This window comes from Rhinolophus hipposideros, assembly GCF_964194185.1.
Source record: "Rhinolophus hipposideros genome assembly, chromosome: 22".
Lineage (NCBI taxonomy): Eukaryota > Metazoa > Chordata > Mammalia > Chiroptera > Rhinolophidae > Rhinolophus > Rhinolophus hipposideros.
In genome coordinates this window covers 12,476,819-12,492,949 of record NC_138068.1, presented here as the reverse complement: position 1 = coordinate 12,492,949, position 16,131 = coordinate 12,476,819, and the positions used below count along the sequence as shown (strand labels likewise).

The 16,131-nt window shown below is 50.5% G+C and overlaps 3 protein-coding genes across 4 annotated transcripts in view; 2 read left to right on the top strand and 1 right to left on the bottom strand.

Moving 5' to 3' along the window:
• Positions 1 to 1,621: 1,621 nt before the first annotated feature.
• The window catches only part of SYS1 (SYS1 golgi trafficking protein), a gene marked incomplete at its 5' end in the record, with an annotated part of 29,730 nt that continues 15,220 nt past the window's right edge, over positions 1,622 to 16,131 (top strand). The window contains 4 exons of one of the 2 annotated variants that reach the window (XM_081034372.1): positions 1,622 to 1,714; positions 1,929 to 2,167; positions 3,777 to 3,844; positions 5,049 to 6,265. In XM_081034372.1, the coding sequence (XP_080890498.1) occupies positions 2,006 to 2,167; positions 3,777 to 3,844; positions 5,049 to 5,289 (471 nt within the window). In that variant the 3' untranslated portion in view covers positions 5,290 to 6,265. Of the gene's footprint in view, positions 1,715 to 1,928; positions 2,168 to 3,776; positions 3,845 to 5,048; positions 6,266 to 16,131 lie in introns of those variants that run through there. The other variant, XM_081034373.1, reaches the window with a different exon arrangement.
• Positions 2,097 to 16,131, top strand: part of DBNDD2 (dysbindin domain containing 2) — a 31,195-nt gene continuing 17,160 nt past the window's right edge. Inside the window, exons 1-2 of the mRNA XM_081034371.1 lie at positions 2,097 to 2,167; positions 3,777 to 3,844. Coding sequence (XP_080890497.1) covers positions 3,832 to 3,844 — 13 coding nt within the window. The 5' untranslated portion in view covers positions 2,097 to 2,167; positions 3,777 to 3,831. The remainder of the gene's footprint in view (positions 2,168 to 3,776; positions 3,845 to 16,131) is intronic.
• On the bottom strand, positions 12,043 to 14,803 carry TP53TG5 (TP53 target 5; the record flags this gene model as incomplete). The annotated part of the gene is made up of 4 exons (XM_081033334.1): positions 12,043 to 12,529; positions 14,062 to 14,192; positions 14,380 to 14,454; positions 14,756 to 14,803. 4 exons carry the CDS (start codon positions 14,801 to 14,803, stop codon positions 12,043 to 12,045), a joined length of 741 nt encoding a protein of 246 aa, XP_080889460.1.

Genomic DNA, 16,131 nt, shown 5'->3' with positions numbered 1-16,131 from the left:
CTTGTCTTACCTGATGGCTGTGGACAGACGGAAAGGGCCTCAGTTTCCACTTTTTAAAAGGAAGGTAATACCTATCTTCTTGGATTGTGAGGATGAAACAAGATCATGTATGTACTTAATAAACAGGAGATGTTTTCTTAGAAACACTAGGTCATGTGAGTAATAAGGGAGGGACCAGAGGGTATTTGTTGAACCAATTTGAGGTACCTAAAAGAATGGTTGAGCTGAAAGCACCACAGGAAACTTTGGGCCTTAACGACTTTCAAACTGGAGTCCAAGTGAACTGTGTACAGTATTTCCAAATGATAAGGGAAATCACATACTTTCCCTTGATAGACTCAAGTTTCTTTACTTTTGTCTGGAATTGTATCAACCCAAGGTGATACTATGGTTATCACAGGCTGTTCAGAAGTTCTGATTGGCAGTTACATGGGTCTTTGATAAGTTTTTCTCATGGGAAAATAAGTAGCGGAGCATAGCTTAAATCCTGGAAAACTTTTCTTGTCTGACTTCTCATTTCATAAACAGGGAAGTTGAGGTTTAAAGAAGGAAGTGGCTTGCTAGTCACACAGGTAAAGTAGTAGAGCTGGCATTAAAACTCAGGTTCTTTTTCTGGAGCAATGACTTCCCTTCTTTTCATTCTGAAGAGGGGAAACCAGAATCAATGAAGTTGAGGGGTTTTGGTCTGCTGTGGCAGGGATAAAGTGACTCATCAGTTAGCTGTTGCCCTTTCTCTGTTCTTGACTCATTCAGCAAATGTTTACTGACTGTCCACATTATTTGGACTCAAAAGTGAAGGCAGCGAGGAAACCGTCATGGGGGCAGGCAGAGTCAGGATCTGCTCCCAGGTCCTCCAGGACTCCAGAACTTGTTTGCTTGTTTGTTTGTTTCGTTATAAATAAATAAATAAATAAATAAATAAATAAATAAGGATACATGATAAAACACCCACTACCCTGCCTTCTAATTAGGTTTTATCTGAGGGCAGGGATTGTCTCATTAGTACGTGTCCAAACCTTCCTGGCACCCAGTAGGTAGGAAAGCAATGCTGGGGTGTTGCCAACACCTGAATTCTAATCCTGGCTGCCACCATGTCTTTGAGACCGACAGCATGTTGCTTTCCTTCCCTGACTCTTAGTTGAATCATCTGCAACACACGAAGAGTGGCAAAATCACACGTGAAAGAGCTGGCAGATTTATTTCACGTTATCTCAGACTTTCGGAGAAAGAACACATTGGGAATCTAGGCTGAAGATAAAGAGTCAACATTTATTGCCTCGTTTATTCCGAAACATCTTTCCCTCGCTCTTGGCAGCCCTTCCACCTTCTCCCCTCGTTGCCCTCCTCTTCTCCAAAATTCCCCTCTAGAGGGCACGCAAACTCCACCGTTTCTCGTGCCTCACTTCCGATCGCCTTCGCACTTCGTTGTGCGCAAGTGCACACTTCGCTACCCGGCGGCCCGTTCCGGTAATCAGGTGGCTCCGCGGGAGTTTGCACCCACTACGCCTGCGCAACCTCAGCCCCGCCCCTCCATCGCCGTCACCGGAAACGCTTCCTTTCTACGCAGCCGCTCCAGCCGCCGCCGTCCCTGGAGCTTTGCCTCTCTAGGCCGCCAGAGTCTCTCCTCCATGATCCTGTCTATCTGGATTGTTTCGGGGGCCTGTCGGTGAGGCTGGGCCGCCCTCGGACTCTTCGATTCTCAGATCAGTCACCGGTGAGTGAGCCCCAGAGGAGCTCAAGTGCGGGCGGGGCCCGAGCAGCCGGAACAGGCGGGGTTTCCCCTCACTCTGGGAATGGGTCTTTCCATCCCGCCCTCCCCCCCACTCCCGGAATGGGCTCTCCCCCTCCGTCCCAATCCCTCCTCCCGGGCTGGGCAGTGTTGCCATGGCGACGGCGGGCGGGCTGAGACCCGGCGTGTGTCCTCGCAGGTGCCAGGGCGGCCCGGAGCCCATGGCGCGGCGGCGCTGATGCCGGCCCGGGCGGTGACCGGGTCCCGCGGGCCGCTATGGCGGGCCAGTTCCGCAGCTACGTGTGGGACCCGTTGCTGATCCTGTCGCAGATCGTCCTCATGCAGACCGTCTATTACGGCTCTTTGGGCCTGTGGCTGGCGCTGGTGGACGCGCTGGTGCGCAGCAGCCCCTCGCTGGACCAGATGTTCGACGCCGAGGTAGGTCCTGCTCTGGCGCGGGCGGGGCTCGGCTTCACCGTGTGGGGTTTGTGGCCCGAGCCTCCCGCGACCTAGACCCGGCGGGGCCTCCTTCCAGCTGTGCTGCCCTCACCTTTCCGAGCCTCTGCTGCCCCATCTGTAAAATGGAGCGACTGATCACAGAGGCAGATTTAGTACAAAGGAAAGGGACCTGCGTGTTATCACAAACAGGCCTGCGTCCCAGGCAACCTGATACTTCTCCTTTCTGACACTCGCTTCTGTGAATCCCAAGATTCTCAGGTGCCACATTGGAGAGGAGGGTGTTGCTAAAGGAGTATTCAAGGAGATAGAATGCAAACTGCCTGGGCTTTGGAGTCGGGCCTCCGTCTAAATTCCACTTGGTAGCGGTGTGACCTGGGCCAAATAGCATCACCTTTCTGAACCTCCGAGTTTCTGTCTGCAAAAATCGTGAGACTGCTGGCAGAGAGGTTGTGGGGTGCAGTATAAGGAGTCTGTACTTTTGATCCAGAAAGGCTAGGTATCCCATTTAGACCCAAACATACTAGCTGTGGGACTTTGGGCAAGTTGCTTTACCTTTCTGAGCCTGTTTCCTCTTCTAGAAATGGGACGGAATAATCCTCAGCAAAATGTGGTAAGGCCCAGAGGGGCCTAAGAATATGAAAATACTTTAGCAAGTGTAATGGAGGCCTAACAGGTGTTTGCAGCTGAGAGGCAGCTGTGGTGTACCGTAATGAGCCCTGTTCTTGGACCTGGGAGATTTAGGATGAAATCCTTGCCCCTGCTGCTTATTCTCTGTGTAGCCCTTGGGCACGTTATAATTCAAAAAGAGGTAAGAATCACAACAACAACAATAATAATAGCTTTGTGAGGTGGTTGTGAGGATTATGAGATTATGGAGATCAAAGGCCTTTGTAAAATGAAAGTGTGGTGTAGATGGTGGTATTTAGTAATATTGTGTCACAAGTGCTGCAGGTTACACAGCAACAGGTGACCAGCAACAGGTGACCAGCACTTTCCTCTTAGGAGTCTCTGTCCTCCTAGGAAGGGCGTGTGGGAATCCTGGGCTTTGTTAAAGAACCATCTCATGTATGCAACCTGAATTTTAGACCAGGGGTGGGCAAACGTTTCTTAAAGGGTGAGATAGTAAAGATTTTAGGTCACAACTACTCACTGCTATTTATTGTAGCGCAAAAGCAGCCATAGACAATGCTAAGCGAATAGGTGTGGCTGTGTTTCAGTAAAACTTTTTTTACAAAAATAGATGCCTGGCCTGTGGGGCCATAGTTTGCTGAACCCTGTTCTAGACCTTGCTCTTCTTTCCTTATAGCAAAGTGTTGGGCAAGTTACTTAATTTCTCTGAGCTTTTTATTCCTTCTGTGTATGATGAGGATAATACCCCCCTGGCTGCTGTGAGGGGGTGCAGACGAGATGCTATAATGGACGTCTGTGAGAGCACCTTGTTGGAAATAGGCAGGCATGCTGCTGAAGGGCCATATTGTCTGTGCTCTTGGAAGAATGCTTGTTCCGCAGGAGGCCTGCTGGGATCCTGGATCCTGGGGCTCTGCCACCTCACTGCTCCAGCATGTTTCCGTTTGTGATTCCCCCTCAGATCCTGGGCTTTTCCAGCCCTCCAGGCCGGCTCTCCATGATGTCCTTCATCCTCAATGCCCTCACCTGGTGAGTATCATCAGTTTTGTTAACCAGCTTTTGGGGTCTGAGCACCAGAACTAACTTCCTAAGTTTGGATGTGAGACAGGCTGGCACTTGTTCCTGGGGACTGTGGACTAAAGTGGGTGGCAGAGGCCAATTCTGGGACCGGCTCCATCCCAGGGCTCCTTCCACTGCTGTTTGGGCTTAGACTGGAAAGCTCTTCTATCACTCTGTGCATGCTGTCTGTGGGACAACTTCTGTCTCCCATCACTTCCCTGATGTGGAATGAGGTGAGGAAAGGATTAGACCAGGAGTCAGGAGAACTGGGTTCCGTTCTTGGTCCGTGTGCCATTGGCCAAGTTACTTCCCTCTTCTCTGGGCCTCAGGCTCCTCATCTGTACCCTGAGGGGGTTGGCTGTGTGAAGTCTGAGGTCATTGAGGACCACTGTTTGTCTTTCGAGAGATAGGTTAGCATAGTAATTAAGACCTCGGGCTCTGGAGGCAGACACACTTGGCTTTGCATCTCAGCTGTACCAGTGACTATGGACAAGTTAATCTGTCTAAGCCCCAGTTTTCTCATCAGGGAAATGAGGCTAACAGTATTACCCACCTCATGGCTGTAAGGATTAATTGAGCTAATTCATGGAAGTTCTCAGAGCAGTGCCTCGCATGTTACTATTGACCTTACTTACACTGGAAGTTGAAAACTCATGGGGGCCGATTTTGACCTAAATTTGGCCCCCAGGTCTGTTCTGTGTGGCTTACATAGTTGTCAGCCCATGCATGGAGTTTAAAACATTTTCCCACTTAGTTGAAAATCAGAATATTTTATATTAAAAAAATCCAAATTTCTGGCTTCTCATGAAAAATGGGAGGATTGATTCTAGGCCAGACTTCTAGCATGATGATTTGCCCAGTGGCAGCTGGCTCTTGTCCCCACTTTAGATGGAACATGTGTGCTTCAGGGTGCCACAATCCCAACCAAGCCCTAGGATTCTCTTAGTGACAGTCGCCATTTATCATCAAGCTCGTACTTTTTTCTTCTACCCAGCCTGACTCACTCTCAGCATTACCTGCCAGGTTCCTCTAGCATCTAATAACGTAAGCCTTGCTTCATACTTATCTTGCTTGCTTCTGACCCCTATGCTGTCATCCTGATTGTCCCTACTCCCCAAATAATCTAAGGTCCAGGACAACCCAGTGACAACTCACTGCTGTCCTCTCCCCACAGTGCCCTGGGCCTGCTGTACTTCATCCGGCGAGGGAAGCAGTGTCTGGATTTCACTGTCACTGTCCATTTCTTTCACCTCCTGGGCTGCTGGTTCTACAGCTCCCGTTTCCCCTCGGCGCTGACCTGGTGGCTGGTCCAAGCCGTGTGCATTGCGCTCATGGCTGTCATCGGGGAGTACCTGTGCATGCGGACGGAGCTCAAGGAGATCCCCCTCAACTCATCCCCTAAATCCAATGTCTAGAATTGGGTCCTTTGGACACCTTGCTGGGAGTTTGGACCCCCAACGCCTTGGGCTGCTGAGACCCTCCAGATGAGGTCCAGTCCAGGTCCAAGAGGAACCCTGGAAATGTGAAGTCTCTGTTGGTGTGGGAGAGATAGTGAGGTCCCGTCAAGAAGACAGGTAGCCGTCAGGATCACAGCTGTAAGAATGGCCTCTGTCTGCTGAAGCCTTGGTGTCTGGGAGGTCAGCAAGGGGACCTCTTTCAGGGTAATAACAGAATTGGAACCATGTCATTCTTGAGCCACCCTACCTGTCACCAGCCTGTTATTTTAAAAAAGAAAAAATCAAGGAGAACTGATTGGAGCAAACCACTTTTCTGGTCATCTGTCTTACCTCCCTGGGACAGCTGTTACCTTTGCCATGTTGCGGAACCACAGCTATTCTGTCTGGATAAACACTGGGCCCGGATTCATAACCACAGAAAAAGATGGAGGTGCAGAGTATCAGGCTGCTGTCAGGGAGAGGATGGCAGATGGAGGCATCAAGCACAAGGAAAATAAACCGCCTGTGTCCTGCTTCGTGCATGTGTACACGCACCCATGAACCCATGACTAACTTTTCTACTGGGTGCCTACCTTGCTGCCAGCTTTCAACATAGCAGGCGGTAGGACCCAGAGGAAAGTGTCAGCGTCACTCCTAGTCTTACCCTCATTACAGGGTCACTGCCTGTTCCCTGGGAAGGACCAGGCACCCTACCTCCCACTGGACCTCAGATCTGGCAGTAGTTCCTTTTTCCTAACTTACTTGGAATGCTACAGTGGGAGGGGTATGGTGGGTGCCTGGAGATAGGAAGCCCAACCTTCCAGCTCGACCTGCACTCATAGTGCTGAGGGAGATAGGAATTTGCTGCTAAGATTTTTCTTGGGGGTGGAGTGTCCTCTGTGAGGGGCTTGCAGCTGTCCTTCCTGTATACATAAATACAGTATTTTCCACGGTTGCCTGTACGTACTTTGTAATGCCATAGTTGGGTCTGAGAGCTCAGCACAGCCAGGCAAGGAGCTATGTATAAAGAATTAGGTCTCCTCCTCTCCTGGACCCCTTATTATTCCTCCATTTGGTTAGAATGCTAAGTGCAGGGAACTCCTAAATCCCACCCCCTCCACTGTCAGCCTCCTCCTACACCTTGGGTGAACTGCCATAACTCTCAGGATTCCTTTCCCACTTGCTGGTGATTTCTGAACATGTCCAGAGGAACACACAGGTCTAGACCCCTTCTGCAATGAAATCATTTGGGTCGTCCGGAGTCTGCCCAACAGCTGTCAGTGTTTAGCCTTTAGTGTTAGGGCTACACAGATGGGTTTGGTGTCTCCACAGGAAGCCTTTCTAGCCTCCTGGCTCCCAGCCCTCCCAAGTAGGGAGTTGAGGTTGACAAGATGAAGGTGTAAGAGTGAACGTGCCTGGGTGGAGGCTGGGCAAGTGCTAGGCTGAGGCTCCTCAGTCACTCGGGGTGCTCTGGCAAAGCTGGGAGGAACCAGCTTAGTAATGGGACTCTAATCCTGGCTGCAGAGTCCAGGAGGCAAGACCAGCTGAGGTGACTTCCCCTAGGTCGGTGGATTTCCCCCAGACACCATAAACTAAAGGCATGGGGCTAACTGTATTTTGAGAAAGGCATCAGCACTCGTGTGGCTGCCATCCTCCTTGGTCATCTGTGGGGGTCACTCCAGACTATATTGGCACACCTTTTTGGGAGTTTCCTTCAAAAGCTTCTGCCATTCTTCCACATAGTTCCTGTGATGACAGATCTCTTCCCCTTGAGTGTTAATTTGATTTTTGGAAACTTCTAAATGTCAGGGGAGCCAATTTTCTTTTCAATAACACAGTGGCTGAGCTGAATGACAGGGGTCAAAAATATGTGACTTGAACGAGATTTTTTTGGATTTGTAAAGTAACAATAAAAGCCATATCTATAGGCAAGTTCCAGAGAGAACTGGGTAATTGCCGTGACATCATTTTAGTAAAAAATAACATCTATTGGTGGTTTAATACATGTCCAGCAGTGGGCTTTACATCTCCTTGCTCAGTGAATCTCCACAACAACTTTTTGAAGTCGAAAATGTCATCCGTATCTTACAGGTGAGGAAACTAAGGAACTGGCCCGAGATTACACATTAGGAGCTGGTAGAGCAGGACTCTCCAGTAGAGACGTTAGTAAATTCATTCTGAAGACTAATAGCTAAAGGCTATATAAGTTCTTATTGGTTAAACCGTCCATCACCTTCTACCTTTCCATCCTACTGTACTGTTTTATACTAAGGATGTGTAGTGCTGTATAAACATTACTAGCTTTCTAAGAAAAACTGGTAAGAGTACATTAAATAATGGCCACAGATTTCCACATGTATGGAGGAATGTAGGAAATGATTTTATTTCTAAAAGCTAGAGGAAAGTTCCCTCCACCCCACCACTGAGTTGGTGTCTCTTGACTATCTAGTGGTCTGAAGTCTGGACTTCCCTTCCTCCCACCTACTACCTGGACTCGGCCATTTGGAGAGAGAAGTGGACACTAGTACATAGCCAGTGCTCAGAATAGTTTATAACCCAGAAGGTCGGGAAAGGAGAAAGGCGTATGTAGCTCCAAGGGTGCCTCTATCCCCGAGTTACAGGCATTCCCCCAGATCAGAGCCAGTTGAGGCCAGGATGGCAGCCAGTGGGCACCTGGGGGTGGGGTGGGAAGCTCTAGGTCCCCATGAGTCCTATGGGGGCACAGCTCAAACAGGTGCTTCAGGAAGCAGAGTTTGTTGGACTCTTTCTTCAGTGACTCCCAGATCAGGATAGGGACTGCTGGCAGTCCCAGGGCCGTCAGTATGCAGGCGAGGGACTCCTGCCAGTAGGTGTAGCTGGAGGACCACTGAGCCTCGGGCTGGGAGAGTAGGGGTGGATTCAAGGCACAAAAGGCTCTCTGTGGAGAGGGAATTAAAAGGCACTGGCGTGCTTGAGGCTTTCTGTAGGAAAGTAGCAAAGGGTGGTGTAATAGCATTGAGAGGAGGGGGTAGAGGGACCAGAGAGTTTCAGCCCCTGTCCGGCCACAACCGGGGCAAGTCAGAATTCTAGCAGTCTAATGATGGGAGGCTTTAGAGAGCTGCAGTAGAGTGCAGATTAAGTCCTGGAGTCCTGTTGCTAGCTGTGAGACCTTGGAAAGCTATATAACCTCCCCCTACCTCAGTTTTCTCATTTGTCAACCAGGGATAAGAACAGTGCTTCCCTGGGTGGTTGTGAGGATTTAATGAGATGTCATGTGTAAAGCAGTTAGCACCTGGCCTAGCACATAGGAAGTGATCCAGAAATGTAAGCAATTACAGTTCTTGGGCCATCCCTCCCTCCCGCATTTTACAGAGGACACACCTTTCTTCTGAGCCCTGTTAGATGGGGGACGGCACAGGCCTGCTAGGTACAACCGACACGTATTAAGCTCCTATGTGCCATGCACTGCAAAGTGCTTTCTCTGTGTTCTCACTTCATCCAAGAAGGCAGGCACCATTATTTCCCTCGTTTGGCAGATAAATTGAGGATAAGGAGACACTAACGTGACCACACAGCTGATAAGAAGCTATGCCCCTCTGCCTGCACAGCTTCATTTTTTCATGTTCCAGTCGTGTTTGGAGTGTGCGTGGTCCAGATGAGGAGAGGGATAGTCTTGGGAATCCACATGCCATTTGAGCAAAAGGTTGTGAATGTGAGCACAGGGCTGACTGTTTAATAAGCAGCTCGTTCCCTTATTGGGCAGTTCGGCAGCTGCTCATAAGTGAGAAACAGCGTCCATACTGGCCTCAGGGTTTTATGAGGGTGAAGAGAGGGCGTGGGGAAAAGGCCAAACATTTGTTCAACACCCCATAAATTGGCTTCACCTACAGCCAGCCTGATTTGCTCAAAGCCCTATGGAATGGATATTAATAGCCCTTTTTAATAGAGATGAAGTAGGCTCAATGAGGTCATGTGACTTGTTGAAAGTCACTCTACTTTAAAGTTAATTCCCCGCCTTCCCCACTGCCCCAAGTTAATTGTTAGGGAGCCATTTCTGCGGTGGTCTCTGATCCCTGATATCTGTTGCAGCCTCCTGCCCAAATCAGGATCTGAGCCAGAAGAGGAACCTCAGATTGAAGTGGTGAAACCAAGGGAACGTGTAGTGGGAAGACCCCAGTTGTGGGATTGTGGGGGGCAGGTTGCCTGAAGTTCAGGTTAGGATATGGCTGGAAGAGTGTACTGCTGCCAGTCACTAACCCTAGGCCTGCATCCTTGCCCTCCCCCACCCCTCACTCCCCGCGGTGCCCTGGCCACACTTGGTCTCACAGGCTCCGTTCTACTTAATACTCCATGTCACTTCCGGTGATGGGCAACCCGGGCCAAGCTCTGGCTCCCTATGAGGCAAAGCAGAAGCTGGCAATCCTTTGGGCCCCCAGTTGGGGTTCCCTGGGCAGGCTCCCTTGAAGAATTATGCAGGGGGCCCATCCGACAGGTTTTTTTTTTTTTTTTTGCGGGGGAGAGGGTGGGAGTACCTTTGCTGACCGCCTGCTGATAGCCTGTGATGGCGCGTGCAGGGCCGAAGTTCATGTGAAAGTGGAATGATGAAATGGAAAATGCTTAGGAGGAAAGATCGAGTAAAGGTTATTTTAGAAGCTAGATGGGATTGATGACGTACAGCAAGAGTAACGAAATGGAGACTCAGGAACTGGGCTAGGGTGCAAGCTGAGTGGGAAGGTAGATAGCTTGGAGTGGAGGCTACCGGGTGGCGGTTGCGCGGAAGTGCCGGGGTGGGGGTGGGGGGTGGAGGGATGCCGTGGAGGGATGCCCTGCAGGTGCCCGAGCACAGCCGCAGAAAGGCGGCAGGCGGCGGCAAAGAGCAAGCGTGCGCCGAGGCGCGGGTCAGCCTTCCCCTGGCAGAGCCGGGCGGCGCACAGCCGTCCCGCGCCTCCCCAAGGGAGACGCGGTCCATTTTCTGCAGGTGCGGGCCAGGTGATTCTCAGCATGGTGCTGAGCACCAGTGGGGAGGTGGGGTGTGAGCAGGCGGGCTCAGGGGGAGACCACCTCTCCCCCGTCTTTCTCCCTCTGCCAGTGTGGGGATCCCTCTCCATCAAGGGCTTCCGGGGGTGGGGTGGAGGCTCTGCATCCCTGCGTGATTTCAGTGCTTTCCCCAGGGCACCCGCTCCACTCAGCCTGCCTCTAGGGGAATAAGGAGGATTATAGTCTTCATCCAGAGAAAGCCTGGGCTTTTCTCTCCCCAACTGTTCAGGGCCCTGTGGCTTCTGCCCACAGGGTGACCCCGACCAGATGGGTGGAGCAGGGCTGAGGGTTGGATGATGGATGAGCCATGTCACGTGGGAGCAGTTGGGACAGTACCAGCTTCCCACTTGACTTGCTGCTTTCCGTAATCAGGTGCTTTCAGTGACTCAGGCAGGGCCCAGCGACACCCATTTATTGACACCCGAGGCTATGATAATTAGGGTAATGCACAGGCATGATGGGCTGGATGTTCCCGTGGGCATTTTTCCTTTCTTCGGAAAAGGAAAAAGAGAGCAGCCAGGAGACCCAGATTGGAGTTCTGGCTCCACAGCTCCAAGCGGTGTGAGTCTGGGCAAGGACTTCCAGTCTCGGCACCGCGGTTTCCTGGTCTCTTTGGCTTGCAGGGCCATTGTGAGGCATCTGGCACCCAGGAAACACCCAAAAAGTGTTCCCTTTCTATGACTTCATAGAGTCCACCACTCAGGAGGTCCGTGCGCGGAGGTGGGAAGGGGTGCAGCTCGCTGGCTTCTTTGTTCCGGGTTCTAGACTGACCGTAAGGACCTGGGGATGGCATAGGAGAAGCCTGAAGCCCTGATCACTCTCCCACTACCTCCGCTAGGGCCTCTTGCCTCCCGCCTTTCCAGACCCAGACAAACACCGCAGAGCCGGCCGCAGTATTCTTCAGTGCCATATGGGAGATTTTATTCGTATACTCGCGAATTTTCCCGTCCAGCCTTCCGATTCAGATGTTTGCATGATCTCTGCCCTCCGCTCACACTCTGGCTCCCATCCAAGGCCGTAACCTGCGGGAGAGACGGCGGTGTTAGGAGCTAAGACCGCCCCCAGGGGGCGCTGCCGTCCAGGGAGAGGGCTTAGGGGCCTGGCGCTGCGAGCTATGGCACGTGGGAGGCCAGGGGTTTTGTGAAGGAGAAGCCTCCGTTTCGTCTGCACCCCCGAGCCCATCACCCCCTTCCTTTCTTGGGACCTGAATTCTCTCATGGAGCGGCTGGAGTATTTTTCGTGCTGAGGAACTGTTGTAGAGTAAATCTTATTTGAAGCATGAATAAATAAAACAAATAGAGGGTAGATTTTGTCTGAGAGGGGATGGGATGGGGCAGAGCCCTGCTTGACCACTCCCCTCCCCCCACAGTTAGAAATTCCTAAACGTGCTTACTCAGATTTCTGTGAGATTCTGAACCGTAGCCGTTGTGGCCACTCCTGAGGCCTGCAAGCAGTGGGATGACTCACCTCAGAACCCACATTCCCAGTGTACCTTCCTTCCCCAGAGCCCCTGGTGGGATTCTGGGAGGCTCCAACCTAGCCCCTGCCCTGCTGCATGGCCTCGGCCAGTAGCTTCCTCCTCTCTGAGCTTCCCTTTCTAGGTATGAAGTGGGGCCTGCCAGCCACAGCCCCCAAGATTCCGGATGCCAAGCCCTCCGACTCGGGCCCAGCTCTGGGCCTGGCTTGTGCAGCTCACCCTGCCTGGCAGTGGCGTCGTCACAGCCTGTACGGATGGTACATCGGCAGCTCAAGTGATGCAGAGCAGAAACGGGTGCAGCAGCGCTTGACCAAGCGCAGGGTGGATGCCCTGCACATCACGCGGGGCCCCGGGAGGTGGACTCGTGTGGGCAGCCCCTCAAACCAGATCCACTGGTCAGCTGCTGCCAGCTGCTCCATGTACCCCACGGCAGTTCTCTGCTGGTGGGTCTTCAGGAAGATGACTTGGGCACACTCAGTGGGTCGCTGCCTCCCCTGCGCTCCAAGGCTGGCGGTCAGGCCATGACTCCTCAATGTCCTTGGGATCTCAGGTTCCACCTGTTTTCTCCTTGGCACTGCTGCACATGGCTGCTGGGCCTCCTTCCTCTTCCCCACCCCCACCTTGCGCTTCGACTCTAACTTCTTGGTCTCCTGTTTCTTCTTAGAGCACCTAGCCTGCTGGGGCTCTTCGTTATTCTGGTCCACTCCATTGCCGAGAGCGACATTCCTGGCAAGGAGAGGAACGGCAGTCAGCAGAGCAGGACTAAAGCCCGGTCCTCTAGCCTACTCCCAGCACAGTTGCTGTGCAGCCAGCTCAGGGGAGCCTGTTAAGAAAGCTAAAGGGAGGGCATTTGAGATCTTGCTTCCTGGCAACTGTTGTCAGTTTGGGCTCAAATAAACTCTTACACAAAAAAACAAAAGACAAAAACAAAAAAGCTAGAGGGCCTGAAAAGGAACTTCTCTACCACCCAGAGGTCTTGCGCTCAGGCACAGGGGCTGTGATACTATTGGCAGCAGGGATGAGAGAGGTTGGGAAGGCGAAAGGCAATCACTAGTAGGTAGGACACTAGGAATACAGATGGTCTGCATCGGCCAGTAGGGTAGGGTTCTGCCTTCTGGATTTAGGTGGATGGGGCGAACGAGTCCAGTGGTTGTTTTCAAATTGTGTTCCAAGAAATCTGAGGGTTCCCCTCAACCCACAAGGGCAGGGTGAGGGCAGGATACCTTCCCCCACAACAACACAACTGGGGTTTGGGGACAAATATTTGAAGAGGTTTTTCTGCTTTAAAAAACTATGCTGTTGGAAAACTATGGACTAGGTGACCCTGACCCTCTTGCCTGCTCTAGGAGGCGAGCTTAGGAGGACGAGCCCAGAGAGGTGGAGTTGTCCAGAGGTACTAAGTGCTGGAAGGGACTTTCCCAAAAGGTGTCTAGAATACACTGAGTCCTCTGGAAAGTGGCACCACTGTCCTAGCTGAGTGTGTGGAGAGGGGCGAGGCCTCGGGCTCAAGATAATGACAATAGTGACGATAATAATGGCCACTATTGACTGAGTGCCACTGTGTGGCAGGCCCGGGCCCTCACAGTCCTGCACAGTGGGACACAGTGAAGCGGCAGAACGGCTTATAGAGCACAGGCTTTCGAGACAGACAAGCTGGGGTTCAAATTCGCTTCTGTCTCTTACCATCTGTGTGATTTGGGGCAAGACATCTAAGCTCTCAGAGCCTTAGTTTCCTCATCTGCAAAACTGGAATAATTCTGTCTATCTAATAGGATAGTTAGGAAGAACAAACTAAATGGGGACATGCTTGTACAGTACTTAGCACAGTACCTGGCACTTAGCAGGTGCCTAATAAACGTGAGCTTTCTTAATATTCTCAGTGACTGATGAGGAAATTGAGCCTCAGCAAGATGCCTAGTCTGCTAGTAAATCCTGAGGTTGTATTGACTTGAGAAAGGGAGGAGTGTCCCTCCTGCTCAGGGACCCCAGTGGTGGTCAGTCCCATAATTGGATGTTGACCATGGTTAAGATCACAGCTCTGGTATCAGACAGGAATGGCTTCAAATCCTGGCTCTGCCACTTACCAGGTCAGGTAACTGGGACAGGTCATTTCATCTCCTGAGCCTCAGCTCAGTAAAATAGGGCTCGTTAATACCTTTCTCACAGAGGCTTTGTGAAAATGTGGTTTTCTACATTCCCTAGCACAGTTCCTGTTCCTAGTAGAGAGAGCGTGGGTCCACGGTGGGGGTTGAGCTCACCCAGAGGAGATCAGGAGGATCGTTGGAGCTCTGAGCAGTGAATTCCAACACATGTTGGCCAGTTTATACAGTTTTTTGATCCGGGGGTTCGAGTTCTTGAGTAGCCTCAAGAGCGACAAATTTTTTAACACCTGCCAGAGTCAAGGAACCAGGAAAACAGAAGCTTCAGCTTTCCTGGGACAGCCTCCCCCTTCCACCCGCACTTTGGCTCAACTCAGCCTGGTGACTTCTGGGTCACTCAGGCTGGCACCCAGGGCCAGTAAGTACTGCATGGGTGCTCAGGCTCTCCTCGGCTGGACCAGGATGGGGGCATCTTACCATTTTAAGTTGGTTCTGCTTAATTACTTTGTTGACAGCCTGCTGTATCTTGTCCCGCGGTTCTTTATGTTGCACCTGCGAGAGAGAGAGCGAGAGCGAGCGACAGAGAGAGAGAGAGAGAGAGAGAGAGAGAGAGAGAGAGAGAGAGAGAGAGCTACCACAGGAAGAATCCCGCCAAACGCCTCCGATGCCTCTCCATTTGCCTCATTATTTGACCATCCCTAGACTAGGAGTTTTGTCACTTTGGTTTGAGGGCAGAAATGGGGAGACCATTCTAACTCTTTTGACCTCCCTTCACCCTTCACCTCTCCCTTTCCCTCCACCTGCCCTAGTTACTCTTTGTAAGGCCCCCTCTAGGTTCAGTCCTTAGTCCAACCTCAAAAATCACTTCATTCTTGGGCCTCTTCTTTGCTGATGGACTCATGCTGGGGCTCTGAGGCTTCAAAGACAGACAGAGCAAGACTGGTACCAGATACTCTCTGTGCCCTGCCCCTCTCAGTTCAGCCAGCACTCAGACTGGGCATCAGGATGGCTGTGCTGCAACTCCCAGGGAGGGGAGCTGTGACATCACTGAAATGTGTGACAGCAGCAGGGCTGGGTCTCCAAGGAGTATGTGTGTGGCAGGGGTGGGGGGTGGAGGGTGAGGCAGAAACTCCCATCTGTGGAGAAACTTAGTAGGTACCAGGCAGAGGCCTATATTGTCACCACCTCCCTGTGACCTAAGAGGATTATCCCCTCTTTTTTAACGAAACAGCCAAGGTTCAAAGAGGTTAAATAATTTACTCAAGGCCACACAGCTAGATAATGGTCAAGCCGGAAACCTAAGGTCTGATAGTCAGCTTATGAAACCAGGGCTTCCCAACTAAGCTCATCTCTTCGTTCATGTCACATGTTAACTGCACCTGCAGGGCAGATGTTCTAAGTGTTAGAATCAAAGAAAGTTCTTACCCTCGAGGAACTTACATTCTAGTGGAGGATAAACAAGACAATGTGGGTGCTTGTAAATATCTAACAGTTGGCTCTCAGAAGCAATGTATGTGTGTGTGTTTATTATAAGTTTTACTGATAGAAATCTGAAGTAACGAAATTCTGCAATAGTCTGTATTGCACATTCTATAGCCATTTGATTCTTACAGTATACTTTTCTTGAATTGTGCCTCTTATATCCATAGCCAACCTATGGTTGTAATGGATGGACAAATGTAGTTCCAACATGAATGTTAATATTTTCATTTACACTAAAGAGTAAGAAGAAAGTGAAAAAGTGAAAGAACAAAGATGTTGGAATTCCACTCATTCATCAATGACGTGATCAACTTATGTGCTATATTGGATCACAGTTTTCAAATACTGGAAGTATATGTTCTAAAAAATACATATATATATATATTTGCAGGCCATATAGTTTCAACTACTCAACTCTGCTGTTGTAGTGTGAAAGCAGCCAGAGTTAATATATAAATGAGTGGACATGGCTTTTTGCAATAAAACTTTACAGTTGATGGGCTGTACAATCAACTGGTCTAGACAATCTAGACAATCTAGACCAGATTGTCTGGTCTAGACAATCAACAAAACAATAAATCAAACCTGAATTATCACGTTCACTTATTTCTGTGGTAGCAACACTCCTACCATGGCTGATTTCAAGCTCCCAATGTAATGTCACTGAATACAGAGTTGAATAGAAATGCAGAGTACATACCATTATACCTTATATATTTCTACTATATTATTACAGATGTAAAGACT